We start from the raw sequence: 23012 nt of genomic DNA, 5'->3' as shown, positions 1-23012 counted from the left end.
TAACCCTTAGACCCCCCTGGTGGTGCCTAAACCTAAGACCCCCCTGGTGGTGCCTAAACCTAAGACCCCTCTGGTGGTGCCTAAACCTAAGACCCCCCCCTGTGATAAGCATTAATAACGTTTGAAAAAAATATTGTGCTGTTTTTCGTTTAAAAATTATGTTTAAAAAAATTATAAATCATTAAATAATGTGTAATCATGAGAAGCAGTTATAAAACATTAAAAGTCTCCGGGCGCCGCTTGTAAAACGTTATTGTTCTCCGGTGCCCTTTTTTCCTGTTGGGCGCCCATTAAACGATATTTATTATGGGAGTAAATGGCGGCGCCCTTTTTGTCCACTTGCCTCAGGTGCCCGAATTTACTGTTTCCATTTATTTGTCTATTTCTCCTGTTTATTTAAACAGTTCATTTGTTTTAATTGTTACATCTGTCTGCTCCTGGAATGTTTCTTTTACACTTGTTTACACACAGTGGCAGCTCCAGGAATCTTTTTTTTGGGGGGTGCTATGCAGGTGCTGTACAATTTTGCAGGGGGGCATGACCAAAAAAGAGGGTGTGGCCAACAAAATGGGGCGTGGCTATCAAAATAGGGGCGTGGTGAAGTGCTGGAGTATATTCCAGTGCTATATAAATACATAATGATATGGTCGGATTAGATTGTGAGCTCTTCCGAGAACCTGACTATGTACTCTGTAAAGTGCTTGATAAGATGTTACTGCTATATAAATAGTATTGACATTACACTGACAGGATTAGAGGCAGGCAGGCAGGCAGGGGCCCAGCCCAGTCCTCAGCCCAGACCCCGGCATCCAACCCCCCCACCCCGCCCCATGCTTGCGCTGAACTGGCTGGGGCCAGTGGGGGGACTGAGAGAGTGAATGACTGGCTGCTGCTGCGAGACTCACACAACTCCGGTCTCCGGCTCCAGTCTCGCTCGTCTCTCTCGCTCGCTCGCTCCTCGCTTGCTCTCGGGCTCGGCCAGTCAGAGACTCGTCTCGTCGCTCGCTCTCTTCGCGGCACGCCAACACACGCGGCGTGGGGCGTGCGCTGTTTTATGCTGCCTGGGCCAGGCCGAGTGACGTCACGTCAGCATGCGCTGCGCACGCAACGTCTGACGTTGGCCGCCCCGCCCGCCCGTACACAGCAAGGGGGACAGCGCCGCAGCGCAGGCTCAGGCTGTGTCCAATAAAATTATAGAAACAGAGCAAAAAAATAAATAAACTAAAAAACAAAAAAAAATCAGCACCTGATTTTTTAGGGGGTGCTAATAGGGTGCTTGGACAAATTTAGGGAGTGCTTCAGCACACCAAAGCACCCCCCTGGCACCGCCCCTGTTGATACATTAATCCTGCCATTGAATTCCCTGGGAGAAGGAGAGGAGTTTGCTGTCATTCCTTTACAACTGTGTAGCATTGTTATCAGCTCTGAGAGATATAAACTGTGTAATCTAGGATTTTGTAGGGAGGGGAGTGCAGACTTATTTTCACGCCATGAAGTGATTAATAAAGATTACCCATTTTACCTACGGTAGTGCTGGCGCATTGCTTTATTTTAAAGGGGAAATCCATTTTTCTAGTGTTTTTGGTAGGCAATAGTAGAATATCTGTAACATTACCAATATTCTACTACGTCCGCAGCACAAAACGAAATTTTGCCTTTATCGTGTACCGAGATTTTCTAGCGCTATTTTTACATGTGCGCAATCACCTTGCCAACAACCTTTGTGGGACGACAGCCTGCACTGCCCTATCAGAGAGGACCAGCAGAGGTATTGTGATACTTACATGTTCTTCCAGAAGCAGATACAGGGTTTCCTTCTCCAGAGAAATAGATAGGGGTCACTGTGACTTTGTATTCGGTGTCAGAGAGTAGAGACTGCAGCACAGTGTCACTTTCCCGACCGGAGACTGTTTTCTGTTGGAAGATAATACAGTAAGATGCAGGGGCGTAACTAAGAACCCCCGGGCCCCCTGCAAAAATTGTGAGCGGGCCCCCCTCCCCCCAGGGCCCGCTCGTGGCTGTTTTGGAGGGCTGGAGGGGTCGCACCATGAGGGCAAAGCTATGGCCACACTCGGCGGGGAGGGGTGAAGGTCCCCCCCCCCTCCCTCACCTCGGGCTTTCCCCTCTGTGCTCCCCTCCAGCTTCTAGCTATACAAGTGCAGAGAGCGGAGCGGCGGGCTAACATACCTTCCGTGCGTCTGGACGCTTCTCGCTCTAGTGACTGACGCGGCTTCCTGTTTTATACAGGAAGTCGCGTCAGTCACTAGAGCGAGAAGTGTCCGCGCTGGAACGCATGGAAGGTATGTTTGCCTGCCGCTGCCCGCCGCTCCGCTCTCTGCACTTGTATAGCTAGAAACTGGAGGGGAGCAAAGAGGGGAAAGTCCAAGGTGAGGGAGGGGGGGACCTTCACCCCTCCCCGCCGAGTGTGGCCATAGCTTTTCCCTCATGGTGCGACCCCTCCAGCCCCCCAAAATGGCCACGAGCGGGCCCCAGGGGGGGGGGGGGGCATGGGCTGCATCCCCTATTGTTACACCCATGGTAAGATGTCATAGAAAAAGTTATAGCAGATATACAGGATCTTCTCAAAAAATTTGCATATTGTGATAAAGTTCATTATTTTCTGTAATGTACTGATAAACATTAGACTTTCATATATTTTAGATTCATTACACACAACTGAAGTAGTTCAAGCCTTTTATTGTTTTTCTTATTGATGATTTTGGCATACAGCTCATGAAAACCCAAATTTCCTATCTCAAAAAAATAGCATATTTCATCCGACCAATAAAAGAAAAGTGTTTTTAAAACAAAAAAAGACAACCTTCAAATAATGATGTTCAGTTATGCACTCAATACTTGGTCGGGAATCCTTTTGCAGAAATGACTGCTTCAATGCGGCGTGGCATGGAGGCAATCAGCCTGTGGCACTGCTCAGGTGTTATGGAGGCCCAGGATGCTTCGATAGCGGCCTTAAGCTCATCCAGAGTGTAGGGTCTTGTGTCTCTCAACTTTCTCTTCACAATATCCCACAGATTCTCTATGGGGTTCAGGTCAGGAGAGTTGGCAGGCCAATTGAGCACAGTAATACCATGGTCAGTAAACCATTTACCAGTAGTTTTGGCACTGTGAGCAGGTGCCAGGTCGTGCTGAAAAATGAAATCTTCATCTCCATAAAGCTTTTCAGCAGATGGAAGCATGAACCCACTTTTGAACCAGAAACAGCGGCAGAAACGCCTGACCTGGGCTACAGAGAAGCAGCACTGGACTGTTGCACAGTGGTCCAAAGTACTTTTTTCGGATGAAAGCAACTTTTACATGTCATTTGGAAATCAAGGTGCCAGAGTCTGGAGGAAGACTGGGGAGAGGGAAATGCCAAAATGCCTGAAGTCCAGTGTCAAGTACCCACAGTCAGTGATGGTCTGGGGTGCCATGTCAGCTGCTGGTGTTGGTCCACTGTGTTTTATCAAGAGCAGGGTCAATGCAGCTAGCTATCTGGAGATTTTGGAGCACTTCCTGCTTCTATCTGCTGAAAAGCTTTATGGAGATGAAGATTTCATTTTTCAGCACGACCTGGCACTTGCTCACAGTGCCAAAACCACTGGTAAATGGTTTACTGACCATGGTATTACAGTGCTCAATTGGCCTGCCAACTCTCCTGACCTGAACCCCATAGAGAATCTGTGGGATATTGTGAAGAGAAAGTTGAGAGACACAAGACCCTGCACTCTGGATGAGCTTAAGGCCGCTATCGAAGCATCCTGGGCCTCCATAACATCTGAGCAGTGCCACAGGGTGATTGTCTCCATGCCACGCCGCATTGAAGCAGTCATTTCTGCAAAAGGATTCCCGACCAAGTATTGAGTGCATAACTGAACATAATTATTTGAAGGTTGACTTTTTTTGTTTTAAAAACACTTTTTTTTTATTGGTCAGATGAAATATGCTAATTTTTTGAGATAGGAAATTTGGGTTTTCATGAGCTGTATGCCAAAAGCATCAATAAGAAAAACAATAAAAGGCTTGAACTACTTCAGTTGTGTGTAATGAATCTAAAATATATGAAAGTCTAATGTTTATCAGTACATTACAGAAAATAATGAACTTTATCACAATATGCTAATTTTTTGAGAAGATCCTGTATAGCAGTTACAGTTAAGGGCCCGGATGGAGCGGTTGTGGGTAGGGATGATCAATGAGAAGCAAATCATTTTGAGTTGATGCATTTATGCAAATTTTTTCAGCTTGAACATGAACCAATCAAATCCTGCTGAGGTAAAATGCGATTGGTCCATTTTCAAGCTTTATACATTTGTATACAAAATTTGCATAATCAACCCAAAATGATTTGGATTGACCATCCCTAGGTGTGGGCGTGTGTATAATTGGAGCGCTAATTCTGTTGGACGCAAGCTGAAGCCAGTTGTGTTTTGATAAAGTGGGATTTGTCATTATTCTACTCCTGACTTTTTGACAGTGTTTCAGAGCTGGAACCTTTTTTGAGCATTTAGAGAGCGCTTTAAACCGCTAGAGATTTCCCTAAATGCACAGTAGCGATTGCGATTAGCAAAATCGCAATCACAGGACATGCAGCATTTTGGGAGCGTTTGCACAACAAAGTATTGAAGCGCTGGCAAATCGCTCATGAATCGCTACACATAGCGATTTGTGTGTGATTTTAATTTACTGCAGGCTGTAAAAAATGATTAGGGTTAGGGTTATTATATGATAATAATTTGAAACAACCAGAATTAAAATCGCTAATCACAATCGCTGGTAAAAGCTGACACTTTTTAAAATCGCTCCCAAAATGGCCAGAAAACACTCATGAAATCGCTTACAAAACGTTAGCAATTGTGATAGCGATTTGCAACTTGTAGTGGGTTCCAGGCCTCAGATTAATTTTTTTCAGTGCTTCTCTCCATCAATTACCATACCCTTCTCCTTCCTAACGCCTAACCCTAACCCTAACCCTAGCTCTAACCTCCCCACCTAATGTAATCCCCTTCCTAATGCCTACCATCCAATGTTAAAGTGAACCTCCAGACTAAAAATTGACTCAGCAGCACTGAAAAGGCCTGGTGTTTCTTTAACTGTTTCACAGCATCAGAACTTTTTTTCTCTTATACAAGCCTCATTTTTAGCTGCACAGAAAAAAACTGCCCGGGCATTTTCCCCCTAATGCTGTGCAAAGCATGATGGGATTTCTGATGTTGTTGTTCTCGTTCTGCTATTTTGGTGCAATTTTTTTTTTTTACATTTTGAATTTGACATTTGAAGCCTAGCGTGCGCAGCTGGGAGGGGTGATCAGGACACAGGGCAGTTGGAACTGTGTCTCCTGCTCCCTGTCACCTCCTTTCAACCAAAAAGATGGCTGCCCCCATGACAAAGATGGCAGCCCCCATGAATCACAAACATTTGCCTGTTCTTTTATAACGGGGTGGGTAAGAAATTATATTACCTATCTATTCTAATAGACACTGACACAAACATGAATCAATTTTATTGGAATTCCACGTGAAAGACCAATACAAAGTGGTGTACACGTGAGAAGTGGAACAAAAATCATACATGATTCCAAACATTTTTTACAAATAAATAACTGCAAAGTGGGGTGTGCATAATTATTCATCCCCCTTTGGTCTGCGTGCAGTCAGTTGCCCATAGACATTGCCTGATGAGTGCTAATGACTAAATAGAGTGTACCTGTGTGTAATCTAATGTCAGTACCAATACAGCTGCTCTATGACGGCCTCTGAGATTGTCTAAGAGAATCTTGGGAGCAAAAACACCATGAAGTCCAAAGAACACAGACAGGTCAGGGATAAAGTTATTGAGAAATTTAAAGCAGGCTTAGGCTACAAAAAGATTTCCAAAGCCTTGAACATCCCACGGAGCACTGTTCAAGCGATTATTCAGAAATGGAAGGAGTATGGCACAACTGTAAACCTACCAAGACAAGGCCGTCCACCTAAACTCACAGGACGAACAAGGAGAGCGCTGATCAGAAATGCCGTCAAGAGGCCCATGGTGACTCTGGACGAGCTGCAGAGATCTACAGCTCAGGTGGGGGAATCTGTCCATGGGACAACTATTAGTCGTGCACTGCATAAAGTTGGCCTTTATGGAAGAGTGGCAAGAAAAAAGGCATTGTTAACAGAAAGCATAAGAAGTCCCATTTGCAGTTTGCCACAAGCCCTGTGGGGGACACAGCAAACATGTGGAAGAAGGTGCTCTGGTCAGATGAGACCAAAATGCAAAACGCTATGTGTGGCGGAAAACGAACACTGCACATCACTCAGAGCACACCATCCCCACTGTCAAATTTGGTGGTGGCAGCATCATGCTCTTGGGGTGCTTCTCTTCAGCAGGGACAGGGAAGATGGTCAAAATGATGGGAAGATGGATGAAGTCAAATACAGGGCAATCTTGGAAGAAAACCTCTTGGAGTCTGCAAAGGACTTGAGACTTGGGCAGAGGTTCACCTTCCAGCAGGACAATGACCCTAAACATAAAGCCAGGGCAACAATGGAATGGTTTAAAACAAAACATATCCATGTGTTAGAATGGCCCAGTCAAAGTCCAGATCTAAATCCAATCGAGAATCAGTGGCAAGATCTGAAAACTGCTGTTCACAAACTCTGTCCATCTAATCTGACTGAGCTGGAGCAGTTTTGCAAAGAAGAAGAAGCAGCTTGTTTATTCTTATTCATTTGTAGTTAGCCAATAAATGGTATCATCCTGATTTAAAACTTCTTGCTTTTACTGATGGCTAACATGGTACAATACCCTACTGCTACTGCAAAGAAGAATGGGCACGGATTTCAGTTTCTAGATGTGCAAAGCTGGTAGAGACATACCCTAAAAGACTGGCAGCTGTAATTGCAGCAAAAGGTGGTTCTACAAAGTATTGACTCAGGGGGCTGAATAATTACGCACACCCCACTTTGCAGTTATTTATTTTTTAAAAATGTCATATATGATTTTCGTTCCACTCCTCACATGTACACCACTTTGTATTGGTCTTTCACATAGAATTCCAATAAAACTGATTCATGTTTGTGGCAGTAATATGACAAAATGTGGAAAACTTCAAGGGGGCCGAATATTTTTGCAAGCCACTGTATGTAATTGTCAAGCTTACCACATCGTCCCGATCTCCATAAGCAGTAATATAGGACACGAGGTACTGGCGGATGTTGGCATCAGTCATGAGCCAGGATACGTGGAGGCTCGATGTTGTTTCATCATCAATTTTTAGATTTCTGATTCCCAAGTGGACAACTGGAAGGTCAAAATAAAATATTAAAGGATACATGAACTTATAACTCATTAACCATTTACAATCCATTTTCACAATTTCTTACGTCCAATGGAAGGGGTGCCAACTCGCGGGCTGAAACTCCGCCCCTAATGAAGGCACACATGCATAATTACAGTTTTATGCGGTGCAGCATGATACCAAAGGGGATAAAATAGTCAAATTCCAACGCTTTGATCAAAATAGCCTGATGCCATGTTGCGTTAGATCCGGCAGCGGCGCCCCTAGTGTTGGTCATGTTTTCCTGTCTCAGATCATGTCCAACATTGCCCTTTCTAAGGTTTACTTTAAACAAAAAATAAAACTGTGAGTTCTAAAAATGTAATTTGTAGGAGGATAGATACAATGGTTATCTCTTCAGTTTATTTTCACTTTACGTTTCCTTTAACGATCTGAACATGTATTTGAATCTCTGCCTGGACTCTCCTTTTTATTCATTACATAACGCCAAACTGTATCTCATTTACCTGCAGTTGATGGTCTGGCGGTGGTTGGAGCCTGAGTGGTCCTGGTTACTGAAAGAAGTAAGAACAAACATATAAACACACACAAATCACATACAAAGCTAATCACAACTGCAAGATCTGATGAATATGGCCTAACTTTCAGAGTGCCGAAAGCCCTAAGAAAATGACTTCATCAGATGCGAACATTTAATCATTTCCATTCTGAACAGATTGCGGGTTTAATTTACATGACACACCCAGCCAATAATTCTAACGTGCTAATGTACAGCAGACCTCATACTGCAAATATTTTGCAATAAACAGCCAAATATATCTGCAGTGCTGAGTATTCTCACACCAAGCCGCTGGAGGTCTTGCCACAGTGGCTTTCCTTGATGTTTTAAAAGTGATAGTCCAGTTTTATTAAAGGTTACCTTAGCACTGGGTAAAAATTTAAAAAAAGGGGAGCAGGCATGTGTAGCCCACTGTCCTCACGCCCACCACTCCCTTGTTCATCACTGCCCCCTCTGTTACGTTTTAATAGCCCCCCCCCCCAAAGTTACTTTCAGTTCAGGAAGGTCAGTGATCAGTACACTGGCGACATGAGTCCTTAAACACGCGGCCGGGTACTACAAAGTTGTGATGTTGTGCAGGATCAAGGATGGGGGTCACCGGGCAGCGCCTGCGCACTGATCATCGACCCTTCCGACCCGGAAGTAGCTGCGTGATGAAAACATAATGGAGGAGGAAAGGCATACCTCCCAACTTTTTTGAGATGAGAGAGAGGGACACTTAAGCCATGCCCCTGTCACACCCTTGATCACGCCCCCATCACACCCCTAGTCACGCATACTATAAAGATTGAATAAGAAAAATATGTTGTTTTATAATTCAAACCACACTGGTCCTTTCTATCCTGGTTCATTTGCCTTCATAGTAACATTTTAAAATTAGTAATATTTTTAATAATTTAAAAGATGGGAATAAAGTTTAGAGTCATACACATTGTTTAGTAGAGAAATATATATATTTACATCGAAAGAGGGACAAATGAGAAGGAAAGAGGGACAGAGCAGCAGGGCTCCAAAAGAGGGACAGTTGGGAGCTATGGGGCAGAGGTGTTTTTAATTTTTACTCAATGTTAAGGAATCCTTTAAGAGTATAGTCATTTTGACAGTCCACTGTTGGCAAAACAGGGCAATGGAGGTGTATCTGGTCATCTTTTCTGATGTGGAAAGCAGTAAAGACTTGCCCTAATACTCTCAAGGATCCTGCATGGGAATAATAACATTTCACTTCTGCTCTATGCGGCCAATTATATAGGAATTAGGGGGAGAACTGTACACTCACCAGACCAGGGATGGTTTTAGATAAAATGGGGCCCTAGGCAAAAATGAATGTGGGGCCCCTTTCATTTTCATCCAATACCGACTGTAAACTTTTGGCCTCCACAATCCCTAACATGTAGGACCCTTAATGTGCTTGAGGCCCTGGGAAGCTACCCAATTTGACCCTATGAAAGCAATGGCCCTGCACCAGACTACTGTCAGGGCCCGTTTCCACTAGCCACCACGCATAGCTGCGAGACGCAGACGAATCCCAGAAGCCGTGCCATGCACAGCTATGGGATTTGCTGCCTCCCACACGAAAACTGACGGCAATGTTGGCCGAATCACTAGGGCAAGCGGTTCGGCCGGTGGCGCCATTATTTCCTATGGCAGAGTTTCCCCGCGCGATTTGCCTGCGGGGAAACTCAGCGGGTTCGGCCCGGTTTCCGCACTAGTATGAAACGGGCCCTCACTGTGGATTGGAAAGAAGCGGTATGTGAGCTGGTGGTAGATAGACAGATAGATTATCTCTAAATAGGCCCCAGCCTGTGGAGGGGACATAAGGCTGTGAATACCACTGCGGAACAATTAGTGACGTCATTAGTAGGAAGTTCTCTGCAAAACAACGTGGAAACTGGGTCAGCATTAATAAAGCAAACCTGAAAAAAACTTATAATATAATAAATTGTATGCGTAGTATGGATAATAATTAGAACATTGGAAGCAAAGAAAAAAGTCTAATATTTTTATTTATAGTTATATAGCTTTTTTTTTTTTTTTTAAATAAAATTCCATCATACTGTCACAGTTGCAGTTTTAAAAACACACTCTGTTTTTTAATCAATAAAAAAAAGCTGAAATAATGACCCTTTGAGAGTTCCTGCAGTAAAACCTTATCTCAAGCTGTCTCTCACTGTTTCTTGGCTGTTTAACTGCTTCAGAACACAGGACTGTATTCCTCAGAGCTCAGAGAAGCTCTTTTGCATAGATAACAACTGAAGTTTTTTTTAACTCTTCCTCTACTGGAAAACAATATGAGATTTGTCTGTGCTACTAATGTTTTATTTCTTAGCTGTGCTACACAAACAATTATATCATAAGTGTATTTTCGCTTCAGATTTGCTTTAACATAGGCAGACATTAGATAAATTCATAGACATATATAAATAGGCAATTTCTTACATGTCGTAGCCAAGGCTGACAATGTGTCGCTTTCAGATTCGTCCGCAAAGATGGCCGATAGGGTGACCTCATACTCTGTGCTGTGCGTCAATCCACCAATAAGAAAGGAGCTGATGTCCCCTTTAAGCATAGTCTAGAGGAAGTACATAGATTAGTATTATTTTTCCAGTAAGTTACTCTGCAGCCTGAATAGGCCTCCCCTGCTGTAATTATCTGGTATTTAAGGACTAGATTACCTCTTGCGGGGTTCCTCCTCGGCGAGGCACCCATCGCAGTCTGTACGTGTTAATATCCGGTGCAAACCGCGTCCAGTAGGCCACAAAGCTGTTTGTGGAGATTTCCCTGATTTTTAGATCGCGAGGGGACGGCACTGGCTCTGCCAAAATAACACTCTGATTAGCACTTGTTCCGATTCATTTCTTTATAATTTTATTTAGCTTTGTGCACATGGAAAGTAAAAATCGTTGCAAATAACCCATGAACGATTCATCTTTCAGACACTTTTTGAAAATCTTAAGTGCAAATAATTAAGGCATCCATGTCAAACTCTGCCTCGCGGGCTACATCTGGCCCTCAGAGCCATCAAATTTGGTCCTCAAGTGGTCTCCCCACCTTGCATTATGTTTGGCCCACTCTAGACCATCAGGGAAGCTATATTGGGGGCATTACCGGATTTCAGGCAAGGCCACATAGGCCATGGCCTAGGCCCTAGGGCACCAGGAAAGCAAGGAGCGGCCAGTGGGAAGCAGTAGCACTTAGTCTGCTACACAGAGTTTGCACATAGCAGTTTGCAGCTTCCAACAGCCAGATCTGGCACTCGGGGGATGAAGGGCAGTGACAGTGATCTCTGAGCTGCCTGTCACTCACCGAATGTGCCGTTTGCCAAGGAGCTTACAATCTAATTCCAGCCATCATGTCACTAATTGTCCTCGGATGAGTTTATAATCTAATCCCAGCCATCTCTTTACTAACTGTCCTCAGCGGAGCCCACAATCTAATCCCTGCCGAGTTGGGGGGGGGGGGGGGGGGAGTTTAGGATGCTGTTGAAACTGGGGCACCTGGTGATAGTGGCCTTGTGCGGTAAAAAGTACAAATCTGGCCCTGATTGGGGGTGAAGCCCAAGATCACCAGAAAAGCCATATGGGGGAGGAAAGGGGAAAACACTAGACACCAAAAACCTATATATGGGAGGGGAGAAGGGTCATTAAACACCAGTGAATTGTTAAGGGGTGAGAGTGGAATCACTAGGGTAGATACCAGGGAATTGTATAGGGGAAGGAGTGAGGACCACAGAGAACTGTAAAGGGGAGGGGGGAGGCATACTGTAACGATCGGTGGGCGCAGAGAGTATCTGATTACCGGTGATCTGCAGTATCACCGGAAATACAGATATATACCAGATTATAAGTGATCTGCAGTCTCACCGACAATCCGATATACAAACTAACCTCTGTTCACCTGAGTAGAGTGTAGTGTTTGGTGTAACAGTAACACTTAGAGGACAAGGCCTCAATGCAGCAAGGAGTACTGCACAGATTCCTTCCGCAGACCTGAGCTCTCCAAGACGGGAGGAGTCAGACTGACAGTAGGAAGGTATATCTGAAAGTGACCCTCAGGAGGAAGGATCGCTAACAGAGCGAGGAACCGCCTCTAATGGTAAGGTCGGTTCTCGAGGTCGGACAAGCCAGGTCGTACACACACGGACAGATAAAGTACAAGATCAGGAGGCAAAGGCGGAGTCAAAGTACAGGCAGGGTTCAGCAACGAGGTATCAGATATATCGGGGTACAAAATCAGGAGGCAGAAACAGAGTCAAGGAACGAGCCGGGGTTCGGCAACAGAGTATCAGAAATATCGAGGTACAAGATCAGAGTTCAGGAGGATAGTCAAAGCAGGCAAAAGTCATAACATATAATCACAATCAAACTAGTACTTTAGCTATCAACAGAATCTAGCTAAGTGTAGGATTACAGCTCCAGCTGGTCCCGGCACACTTAAGGATCTGACTACAGGTCTGAGTGCTCCCACATATGTGATCGCACGCCAGACAAAGAGCAAGTGAACAACCAGTAGTATATATACTCTAGGACCTTTCCAGGACCTCCCTAATTGCTGGTCCAATGAGAGCAGTGGAATTTGTCAGCTGACCCAGCTGGTCAGCCGACACCCTTCTAACTGCTATTTAAACTCTGCCTCTGTGCTCGCGCGCGTGTAAGTCTGAATCCTGGTGGACTATCAGTCCCAGCCACACCAGTACTGTCATGCAATGTATCTAGTGCGGGGGCCGCCTCTGATGCGGATTCCGCCGTTACCAATGCGGATTCCGCCGCACTGCCCATGCGGCATGCGGCGTTTTTTCCGCGTTGTGACGCCATGCTGGACGCGGAAACAGCCGCCTCACCTCGAGAGACGGCGGCTTTTCCGCGTTTCCTCACAGTACCCCCCTCCCGAGGAGTGGACTCCGGACAACTCCTACCAGGTTTCTCGGGATGTAAGGCGTGAAATTCCCTCCTTAATTCGTCCGCATGCATGCGACTCCCCGGTACCCATTGTCTCTCCTCAATGCCGTACCCTTTCCAATGTACGAGATATTGTACCGAGTTTTGTACAACGCGTGAATCTAAAATCTTTTCTACCTCGTACTCAGGTTGGTCATCCACCAACACAGGAGGAGGAGGAGTGGGACCCACATGGACTGCTGGCTTAAGCAGGGATACGTGGAAGGACCTTACCCCACGCATGCTAGCGGGAAGATCAACAGCGTAAGTGACGTTGTTGATCCTTCTGGCTATCGGGAAAGGCCCGACAAACCTGGGACCCAACTTGTCTGAGGGCTGTTTCAGGGCCAAGTGACGTGTGGATACCCAAACCAAGTCTCCTGGTTGGAATCTCCACTCCAAAGACCGTTTCTTGTCAGCTTGACCCTTCTGACTCAGAAACGCCTTTTCCAAACTGTCTCTCACCGTCCGCCAAATGTCTTTAAAAGACCTTTGCCAAGCCTCCAGAGCTGGAAACGGAGTGGAGGCCACTGGTAACGGTGAAAATTTGGGCAATCTTCCAGACACAACCTGGAACGGAGAAAATCCAGTGGAAGAACTTTTCAAATTGTTTTGTGCAAATTCTGCAAAGGGCAGAAATTTGACCCAGTCATTCTGCGCCTCTGCAACGTAGCATCTCAAAAACTGCTCTAACGACTGGTTGACCCTCTCCGTCTGACCGTTGGTCTGTGGGTGGTAGCCCGATGAAAACGACAGCTTCATGCCCATTTGATGACAGAATGCCCTCCAGAATTTAGATACGAATTGGACTCCCCGATCGGACACTATGTTTTCCGGAATGCCGTGTAACCGGAACACGTGTTTGATAAACAAGTCGGCCAATTCCTGGGCCGAGGGGAGTCCTTTCAAGGGCACAAAATGGGCCATCTTGCTGAAGCGGTCGACTACCACCCAAATGACCGACATGCCCTCTGATCTGGGAAGCTCACCCACAAAATCCATGGACAAGTGGGTCCATGGTTCATTCGGGGTGGGTAAAGGCTGCAACCTCCCTACAGGTGCCAGCCGGGAGGGTTTGCTTTTGGCACATACCGCACAATCCTTAACAAATTCTTTGCAGTCGGCTGCCAGAGACGGCCACCAAGCGCACCTGGCCACAAGATCCTGCGTTCTAGATGCCCCAGGATGTCCCGCATTCTTGTGTGAATGGAATATCTGTAGCACCCGGAGACGGAATGGCAGAGGCACAAATAAAACCCCCTCAGGCTTCCCCTCAGGGACATCCTGCTGAAAAGGACTCAAGGTCTCTGTCCAGTATTCCCAAGTCTCTGTTACGGCCAGCACCAAATTTTGTGGGACAATGGTCTCTGGGGCAGAAGGCTGTGCTGTCTCCAACTCAAAGCATCTGGACAGGGCATCTGCCTTAATGTTCTTGCTACCCGGGGTATACGTAATTATGAACCTGAACCTCGAAAAAAACAAAGACCATCGAGCCTGACGGGGACTTAATCTCTTAGCCCCCTCGATGTATTCTAGATTCTTGTGATCCGTGTATACAGTAATTGTATGTTCTGCTCCTTCCAGCCAGTGACGCCACTCCTCAAAGGCAAGTTTAATGGCTAAGAGCTCTCTGTTGCCTATATCGTAGTTTCTCTCTGCCGGAGAGAACCTACGAGAGAAATACGCACAAGGGTGTAGCCTTCCCTGCAAGCCTGACCGCTGAGACAGCACAGCCCCTACCCCAACCTCCGAGGCGTCTACCTCAACAATAAAAGGATAAGAGGTGTCTACATGTCTCAGGATGGGTGCGGAACAAAACAAATCTTTTAAAGTGGAGAAAGCACTTAATGCATCAGGAGACCAGTGGGTGGTATCTGCCCCTTTTTTCGTAAGACAGGTGAGGGGTGCGATAACCGTGGAATACCCCTTTATGAACCTTCTATAATAATTTGCAAAGCCTAAAAACCGCTGTAAAGACTTCAACCCAACCGGCTGAGGCCATTCCAAAACAGCGGAGACTTTGGCGGGGTCCATAGACAGGCCCGTGGTGGAAATTATGTACCCCAGAAAGGCGACAGATGTGACTTCAAAAATACACTTCTCAATCTTAGCATAAAGTGAGTTTTGTCTTAATTTGTTGAGTACAAATTTCACATGTATTCTGTGCTCAGAGAGGTTGTTGGAGAAAACAAGTATATCGTCTAGATAGACCAGCACAAATCTCCCCAACACCTCTCTGAAGACCTCGTTGATGAGTTCCTGGAAAACGGCCGGGGCATTACATAACCCAAAGGGCATCACCAGATACTCGTAATGCCCGTCTGGCGTGTTAAAGGCCGTTTTCCACTCATCGCCCTTTCTAATGCGCACCAGGTTGTACGCGCCCCGTAAATCCAGCTTTGAGAAGATCTTAGCATCGGTGACCTGCGTAAATAAATCATCTATCAGGGGTAACGGATAGCGATTCTTTACCGTGATCTTATTTAGTCCCCGGTAATCAATACAGGGCCGCAGGCCCCCGTCTTTCTTTTTAACGAAAAAGAAACCTGCTCCAGCAGGCGATCGGGACGGCCGGATGAAGCCTTTGGCTAAATTGTCACGGATATATTCCTTCATAGCCAATTTCTCTGGCCCAGATAAATTGTACAAATGACCCCGAGGGGGCATACAACCTGAACGTATATCAATGGGGCAATCGAAAGAGCGATGTGGGGGTAACTTGTCTGCAGCCTTGGGACAGAATACATCAGAATATTCCACATATTGCTCAGGTACCCCCTGAACATGAACCCTGGTTTGGCCCAATGTCACCTTCCCTAAACATCGCTGAAAGCAGTGTGCTGACCAAGAAATTAGTTGGCCGGTGGCCCAATCAATGTGTGGAGAATGAAGGTGCAACCATGGCATGCCGAGTATAATGGTGGAGGTTGTCATATGCAACACAAAGAACTGTAACTTTTCCCAGTGCAGTACCCCTATGGTGACCCCCACCTCTGGTGTCTGAGACAGTGGGTGATTCCCTTGCAGAGGAGAGTCATCCACTGCCGTAACCTGGATGGGTGGTTGTACTGGTGTGAGCGGAATACACAATCTCTTAGCAAACTCCGAATCCATAAAATTTGCCGCGGAGCCTGAATCGATAAAGGCTTCCGTGACCTCAGTCTTATCTTCCCATGTAACGGTACAGGGAAGAAGCAATCGTTTTTCTTCTAGGGGTAAAAGTCGGACGCCCAGAGTGTTACCCCCCACCACTCCTAAGCGGCAGCGTTTTCCCGGCTTATTGGGGCAGTTCTGTACTATATGCCCCCCTTCACCGCAGTACAAACACAGCTGTTCGGTCATTCTCCGTCTTCGCTCTACCTGGGTTAATTTTGACCGAGCAATCTGCATCGGCTCGGAAGGAGGCACGACAGGAGAAGGTGAAATAGTAGTAGGTGGAGTCACTGGGCCCGTGGTGTAAGATTCCCCTCTGAGACGGGAACTACCCCTGGTCTGTTTTTGGTAGCGCAGCCTGCGGTCGATTCGGATGGCCGCTGAGATGGCCTCATCGACTGTTCTGGGCTCGGGCTGGCATAACATCAAATCAGAGACCTCATCGGACAGCCCTGACAAGAAATGATCTAATAGGGCATAGGTGTCCCACCTGGCCGTAACTGACCACCTCCTAAACTCGGCCGCGTAATCTTCGACCGGACCTTCGCCTTGACGCAAAAGCTTGAGCTTCCGCTCAGAAGTCGAGGCAAGGTCCGGATCGTCGTAAATTACCGCCATAGCTTTAAAAAATTCCTCTACAGAGGTAAGAGCTTTGTCTCCAGCGGGCAGGCTATACGCCCAAGACTGGGAGTCGCCGGACAACAAAGTTTTAATAAACGTGACCCTCTGGGTCTCAGTACCCGAAGATTGGGGTCTCAACTCAAAATAGGACAACACCCTACTCCTAAAATTCCGGAAGTCAGATCTGTGGCCGGAAAAGCTTTCAGGTACAGGCATACGTATGTCAGAGCTAGGAGAGGATCGCACATGATCCACTGATGTCTGGAGGGTTTGTACAGACCCTGATAGGGCATCAATAAGAGTTATGTGAGTGCCCAGTACTTGATTGATGTTGTCCACCGAAGCGGCAAGTACACCCAGACAATCAGTGTTTGCGTCCATTTTGTATTTTGGTCTGGCGTTCTGTAACGATCGGTGGGCGCAGAGAGTATCTGATTACCGGTGATCTGCAGTATCACCGGAAATACAGATATATACCAGATTATAAGTGATCTGCAGTCTCACCGACAATCCGATATACAAACTAACCTCTGTTCACCTGAGTAGAGTGTAGTGTTTGGTGTAACAGTAACACTTAGAGGACTAGGCCTCAATGCAGCAAGGAGTACTGCACAGATTCCTTCCGCAGACCTGAGCTCTCCAAGACGGGAGGAGTCAGACTGACAGTAGGAAGGTATATCTGAAAGTGACCCTCAGGAGGAAGGATCGCTAACAGAGCGAGGAACCGCCTCTAACGGTAAGGTCGGTTCTCGAGGTCGGACAAGCCAGGTCGTACACACACGGACAGATAAAGTACAAGATCAGGAGGCAAAGGTGGAGTCAAAGTACAGGCAGGGTTCAGCAACGAGGTATCAGATATATCGGGGTACAAAATCAGGAGGCAGAAACAGAGTCAAGGAACGAGCCGGGGTTCGGCAACAGAGTATCAGAAATATCGAGGTACAAGATCAGAGTTCAGGAGGATAGTCAAAGCAGGCAAAAGTCATAACATATAATCACAATCAAACTAGTACTTTAGCTATCAACAGAATCTAGCTAAGTGTAGGATTACAGCTTCAGCTGGTCCCGGCACACTTAAGGATCTGACTACAGGTCTGAGTGCTCCCACATATGTGATCGCACGCCAGACAAAGAGCAAGTGAACAACCAGCAGTATATATACTCTAGGACCTTTCCAGGACCTCCCTAATTGCTGGTCCAATGAGAGCAGTGGAATTTGTCAGCTGACCCAGCTGGTCAGCCGACACCCTTCTAACTGCTATTTAAACTCTGCCTCTGTGCTCGCGCGCGTGTAAGTCTGAATCCTGGTGGACTATCAGTCCCAGCCACACCAGTACTGTCATGCAATGTATCTAGTGCGGGGGCCGCCTCTGATGCGGATTCCGCCGTTACCAATGCGGATTCCGCCGCACTGCCCATGCGGCATGCGGCGTTTTTTCCGCGTTGTGACGCCATGCTGGACGCGGAAACAGCCGCCTCACCTCGAGAGACGCCGGCTTTTCCGCGTTTCCTCACACATACACTATGAAAATGCATAGAGGGAGGATGAAGGCCACTAGACACCAGGGAACTGTAGTGTATAAGGAACACAAAGGAGACGGCACACTGAAGACTTCTCAAATGAACCGTATTAGCAGCATGCAGAGCTGACAGAGGCACACTACATGTTTCGGGCATCTCCCTTCCTCAGGTGTGACGCCCGAAACATGTCGTGTGCTTCTGTCAGCTCTGTATGCTGTAAGTACAGTTCATTTGAGAAGTTTTCAGTGTGCCGTCTTAATACTGTGCTGTGCAGGAGCGGTGTATCTGCAGGAACTGGCACAGAATTACAGGTGTAGAATCACAGACCTGTACCTATACTGGTGAGCAGGGGCGCAACTAGAAATCGCTGGGCCCCCCTGCAAAACCCTGGATGCCCCCCCCCCCCCCCCCCCCCTCCCTTCGCTTTCTGTACAGAAAATGGAGAACCAATGTTAATCAATTTCTAGTGCACACTTGAACATGTTTTCCCCATGCAGATAAAAGCTCTGCACACATTTTCTCTATCAATTACATTAGCTCCTGTGATAAAGCGCGCATGTTTTCACACATACAGACACACAGGGGGCTTGATTTACAAAGCCATGATAACTGATATCACGGTCGCGCTAGCATTTTGCGTGCACTATAACGAGCGTAACGGTTTCCGTGCTTGTTTTCGTATAGTATAGTATAAAATGCGCTCGTTTTCCTATAGTGCGCGTAAAATGCTAGCGCAACCGTGATATGAGTTATCATGGAACAGAAACTTCTTCCCCTACGGGACGCCCTGCGGCTTTTGAGCCCCCCTGCGGCTGCATACCTTGCAGGCTCTATTGTTACGCCCCTGCTGGTGAGGAGAGTGTGGTTCTTGTTGATTAAAGAGAAACTCCAACCAAGAATTGAACTTTATCCCAATCAGTAGCTGATACCCCATTTTACATTAGAAATAGAATGATTTTCACAAACAGACCATCAGGGGGCGCTGTGTGACTGATTTTGTGCTGAAACCCCTCCCACAAGAGGCTCTGAATACCGCGGTACTCCTGGCAAACTGCCACAATGTAACAATGTTCACAGACAGGAAATGGCTGTTTACAGCTGTCTCTAACATCCAAAACAGCTAGAAACAGCTAAATAACCTGCCCACAGTAACAATGTCACCATGTAATACATGTCAGAATGTGAATCTGGGAGAGGAAAGATTTTACAATGAGCAAACACTGACTAAATCATTTATACATAATTATTGTAAAAATGAAGCACTTTTTTTATTAGATTATTTTCACTGGAGTTCCTCTTTAAGAGAAGGAGGGCTACTAGACACCAGGGGCCATATGCAATTCACTTTTTCTCCATAGTTTTCTCCCAGGTGATATTTTTAGACTTGTCAATAAAATGCCTTTTAAGCCACCAGAAAGCAAGAAAATACTCAAAATAATTTTGATAGTGCTTATTCACCAACTTTTTGGTACTTTCTTTGTTGAAAAGTGCTGGAAAGTTATTGAAAATGAAAAATGATCTCCTAGGAGAAAACTCAGGTGAAAAAGAGAATTGCATATGGCCTCAGGGGACGAAGGAGAAGGGCACAAGACACAAGAGAACTGTATAGGGGAGGAAACGTTGAGGTTGGCCCATGACTTGGTTCCAGTGTTGAATTTCGGCCCAAAAATACTGAGGAAATAATGTATATTGCGGTATTGTGCCAGGCGCACCCGAGACTTACTTGTGGTGAAAGTTCCTGTGAGCGGCTCAGACTGTCCTTCATCAAAGACAGAGAAAATGGCCACCGTGTATTCCGTGAGCGATGTCAACTTCTTCAAGTTGTAAGTTGATATCCGACCAACCTCAATCTGTCAGGAACACACATCACTTATATAACATGGCCCTCTCTGGAAGAGCTACAGAACTGAGATGAGTATCTTAGCTGGTACCTTGTCTGTACAACCCATCAGAAGAGACAGGCCAAGGTGGCATCGGCAAGAATAGCAGGATCACAGAAGGTGCCAAAGACAGAGGTGTGAAGAACAGAAAGGAAGAATCACAGCAAGGCAAAGGGATTAATAACACACTAAAGTACAGTTATGTAATGTCATGTATGAAAACGGTGATTAGCTCCAGGGATGAATTAATTCAACTAAAATGGTTCCACCAGACCTATCATACACCCAAAAGACTGAAGGAAAAAAAATGGGCCCTGATGGTATTTCACAATGCTTTGAATCTGAAGCAAAAATAAACTTACGAGATAATGAATTGTATGAGTAGTACAGCTAAGAAATAGAACATTAGTAGCAAAGAAACAAGTAATTTATTGTTTCCAGTACAGGAAGAGTTAAAGGAATACTATCGATACCCAAGTGTTCTAAAATGACAATGTACAAATAATGTCTAAGTAGCTGTGTAAACATTTTCCTACTTTTCATGTTAAATATCAGAGGCAAAAGCTGTAATTTATTGAGGGTAGGATTTAGCTATATTGGGACAAATCAATTGCAGAAGGGGTGTCTGCTTCAATGCACAGCCAGAGTTGCATATCAGACTACAGAAAGCAAATATCAAACATATCAAACTCTGAAAGAAAAAACAGTATGAAAAAGCTGGGACAATTAGTTACATTTCCTCTGCTCTCTTCAGACACGTCAGTCAGAAACACAGGACACAGGAGCTGCAGCTGTTGGGAGCTCTCTTCTCTGCCACACACAGAGCTACACATAGATCAAGTGTGAGGTGAATTTCCCCTCTCCTCATGGCTCAGTCAGCCTTCAGTTTTGGCGTCAGTAAAGTTTGCATGTATATTGCTAACAGTAAACAAAGAAGTTGCTACTAAAATGTATACACCAGTACTTAGCAGCACTTCCCAAACAATTCCTGTGTCAATTGAAAAAAATATGTGAATCGATAGTATTCCTTTAAGAAACTCCAGTTGTTATCTATGCAAAAAAACTTCTCTGAGCTCTGTGACCCAACTTTGATAGAAAAAAGACTTTTGTTAGTTCGAAAACAACAGAAGGAAAAGGTAAGTTTGCAAATCTACACATAAATAATAAGAGTATGAGAAAACATTCACTGAAATAAGACTCTTGATTTTTCCAAGGTCAGATTGGAATCAGCTTGATATCAGTTTAATGGTGGCCATACATGGTACAATTTTTTCATACAATCTTACCATTTCTATGTAATATAAGGGAACTGCCTAAATTATCCTTTCAGCATATTCACTTAATTTACCTTTATACTACATAGAAATGGTAAGATTGTATGAAAAAATTGTACCATGTATGGCCACCATAAAACAGACCTGAACTCAGAACTTCCTCTCTGCTCTAAAAGATATGCAACAGCATAACTTTTTTTTATAAAAATTATCTGTTACAGCTTACATAACTCCTGCAATAAATCTGCAGTGTCTACTTCCTGCTTTCATGGAAGCAGAGAAATATCCAGTTTTTTCATATTACCTGTGTCTGCCAAATTTCTGTGCTGACACAGCTGAGAGCTCAAATTAAACTTGTGATTACTAGACAATGAGGGGCAATTCAATCAGGCTCATCTCTCTAAAAATACACAGAGTGCATTTCTCACTGTTTCCTTTGTGTCCTGCGCAAGAGTTCAGGTCCACTTTAACAGCAGTTTGTCCTCAATTCACCTGTAGCAGGAAAAACTGAATGCAAACTGCCAATAAACTGATGTCAAAAGCCTTTATAGACTGGCCCAGAGCATCATTTGGGGTCAGTTGGGGTCACTTGTGTTGCTGAGTCACTCACGTCATTGGTGTCCGATCCTCCCGTTTTCACATACATGATCCGGTATCCGTTCACGTTCTTGTGCGAGTGATCCCAAGAGACGGTGGCCGTGCTGTGCTCAATGTTTGAAAATCGCAGGTTTCTGGGAGCGCTTAATGGCACTGCGAACCAAGAAGAGATGTGAATCAAATTGTGATGGCAAATTCACAAGACACAGTGGCCCATTTGCAAATAGCTTTTTAGGTGCCCATACACTCGTCAGATTGGCAGCAGATAGATAAGAAATGCATTTGATGATCTATCTGATGCCTTTTTAGAACATTTTTTACCAGGATAGAATTCCAATAGATTTCAATTTGAAATCTATTGAAATTCGATCTGATGGCTTTTTTTGCCATCAGATTTCCATTAAGGCCAATGCAAACAGATAAGCAATCTCATCAGATCGACCTAAATTTTCCACCCTGCCAGTTCGATGGAAATCCATCGAAATCGATCGAAATCGGCCATCGATCGGTCGATTGGCCAACCGATTTGCGATCGATCAATCGATCCTGATCGATCGGTCGGCCAGAAAATCGGCTGAGTGTATGGGCCCCTTTTCTCTTAGGTTTTCTCCTAAGTGATATTTTCAAACGTGTCAATAAAATGCCTTTTAAATGACTAACAAGCAAAAAAATACATAAAATAGTTTTGATAGTACTTTTCCACCTACTTTTTGGTACTTTTTCAATTGTAAAGTGCTGAAAAGTTATTCAAAATAGAAGATGAAAAATTATCACCTGGGAGAAAACACAAGAGTGGGCCAGTGGCTCATATGCAATTAATTTTTTTCTCCTGGTTGATATTTTCACACCTTGTCAATATCGTGCCTTTCAAAACACCAACAAGCAAGAAAATATTCTTTTGATAAGTCTTTTTCACCAACTTTTTGGTTATTTTTCAATTGCAAAGAGCTGAAAAGTTATTTTAAAAAGAAGTTGATAAAATACACACCTAGAAGAAAACTTATAAGAAAAAGTTAATTGCATATGCAGGGCCGGCCCGCTCATGAGGCAGGGTGAAACATTTGCCTCAGGCGGCACATCTGGTGGGGCGGCACCCGCCTGTCCGTGGGTGGGGGGCCGCCCACCGAGCGGGAGGAGTAGCGGGCAGAAAGGGGGTATTGGGCCTAGCGGTGGGGAGGGGGGGTCGGATCCCCC

General features: G+C 45.3%; 1 protein-coding gene across 5 annotated transcripts in view; it reads right to left on the bottom strand.

Moving 5' to 3' along the window:
* Nucleotides 1–23012, bottom strand: part of COL14A1 (collagen type XIV alpha 1 chain) — a 430812-nt gene that overhangs the window by 129759 nt on the left and 278041 nt on the right. For all 5 annotated transcript variants that reach the window (XM_068237960.1, XM_068237964.1, XM_068237961.1 and 2 more), the window contains 7 exons: nucleotides 21832–21971; nucleotides 19791–19917; nucleotides 10511–10650; nucleotides 10275–10407; nucleotides 7786–7833; nucleotides 7142–7281; nucleotides 1785–1914 (listed from right to left, as the gene is read on the bottom strand). In XM_068237960.1, coding sequence (XP_068094061.1) covers nucleotides 1785–1914; nucleotides 7142–7281; nucleotides 7786–7833; nucleotides 10275–10407; nucleotides 10511–10650; nucleotides 19791–19917; nucleotides 21832–21971 — 858 coding nt within the window. The remainder of the gene's footprint in view (nucleotides 1–1784; nucleotides 1915–7141; nucleotides 7282–7785; nucleotides 7834–10274; nucleotides 10408–10510; nucleotides 10651–19790; nucleotides 19918–21831; nucleotides 21972–23012) is intronic.

Source organism: Hyperolius riggenbachi, chromosome 5 (genome assembly GCF_040937935.1).
Source record: "Hyperolius riggenbachi isolate aHypRig1 chromosome 5, aHypRig1.pri, whole genome shotgun sequence".
Classification (NCBI taxonomy): domain Eukaryota; kingdom Metazoa; phylum Chordata; class Amphibia; order Anura; family Hyperoliidae; genus Hyperolius; species Hyperolius riggenbachi.
The sequence above is the reverse complement of the archived record's forward strand: the minus strand, read 5'-3'. Positions and strand labels throughout refer to the sequence as shown.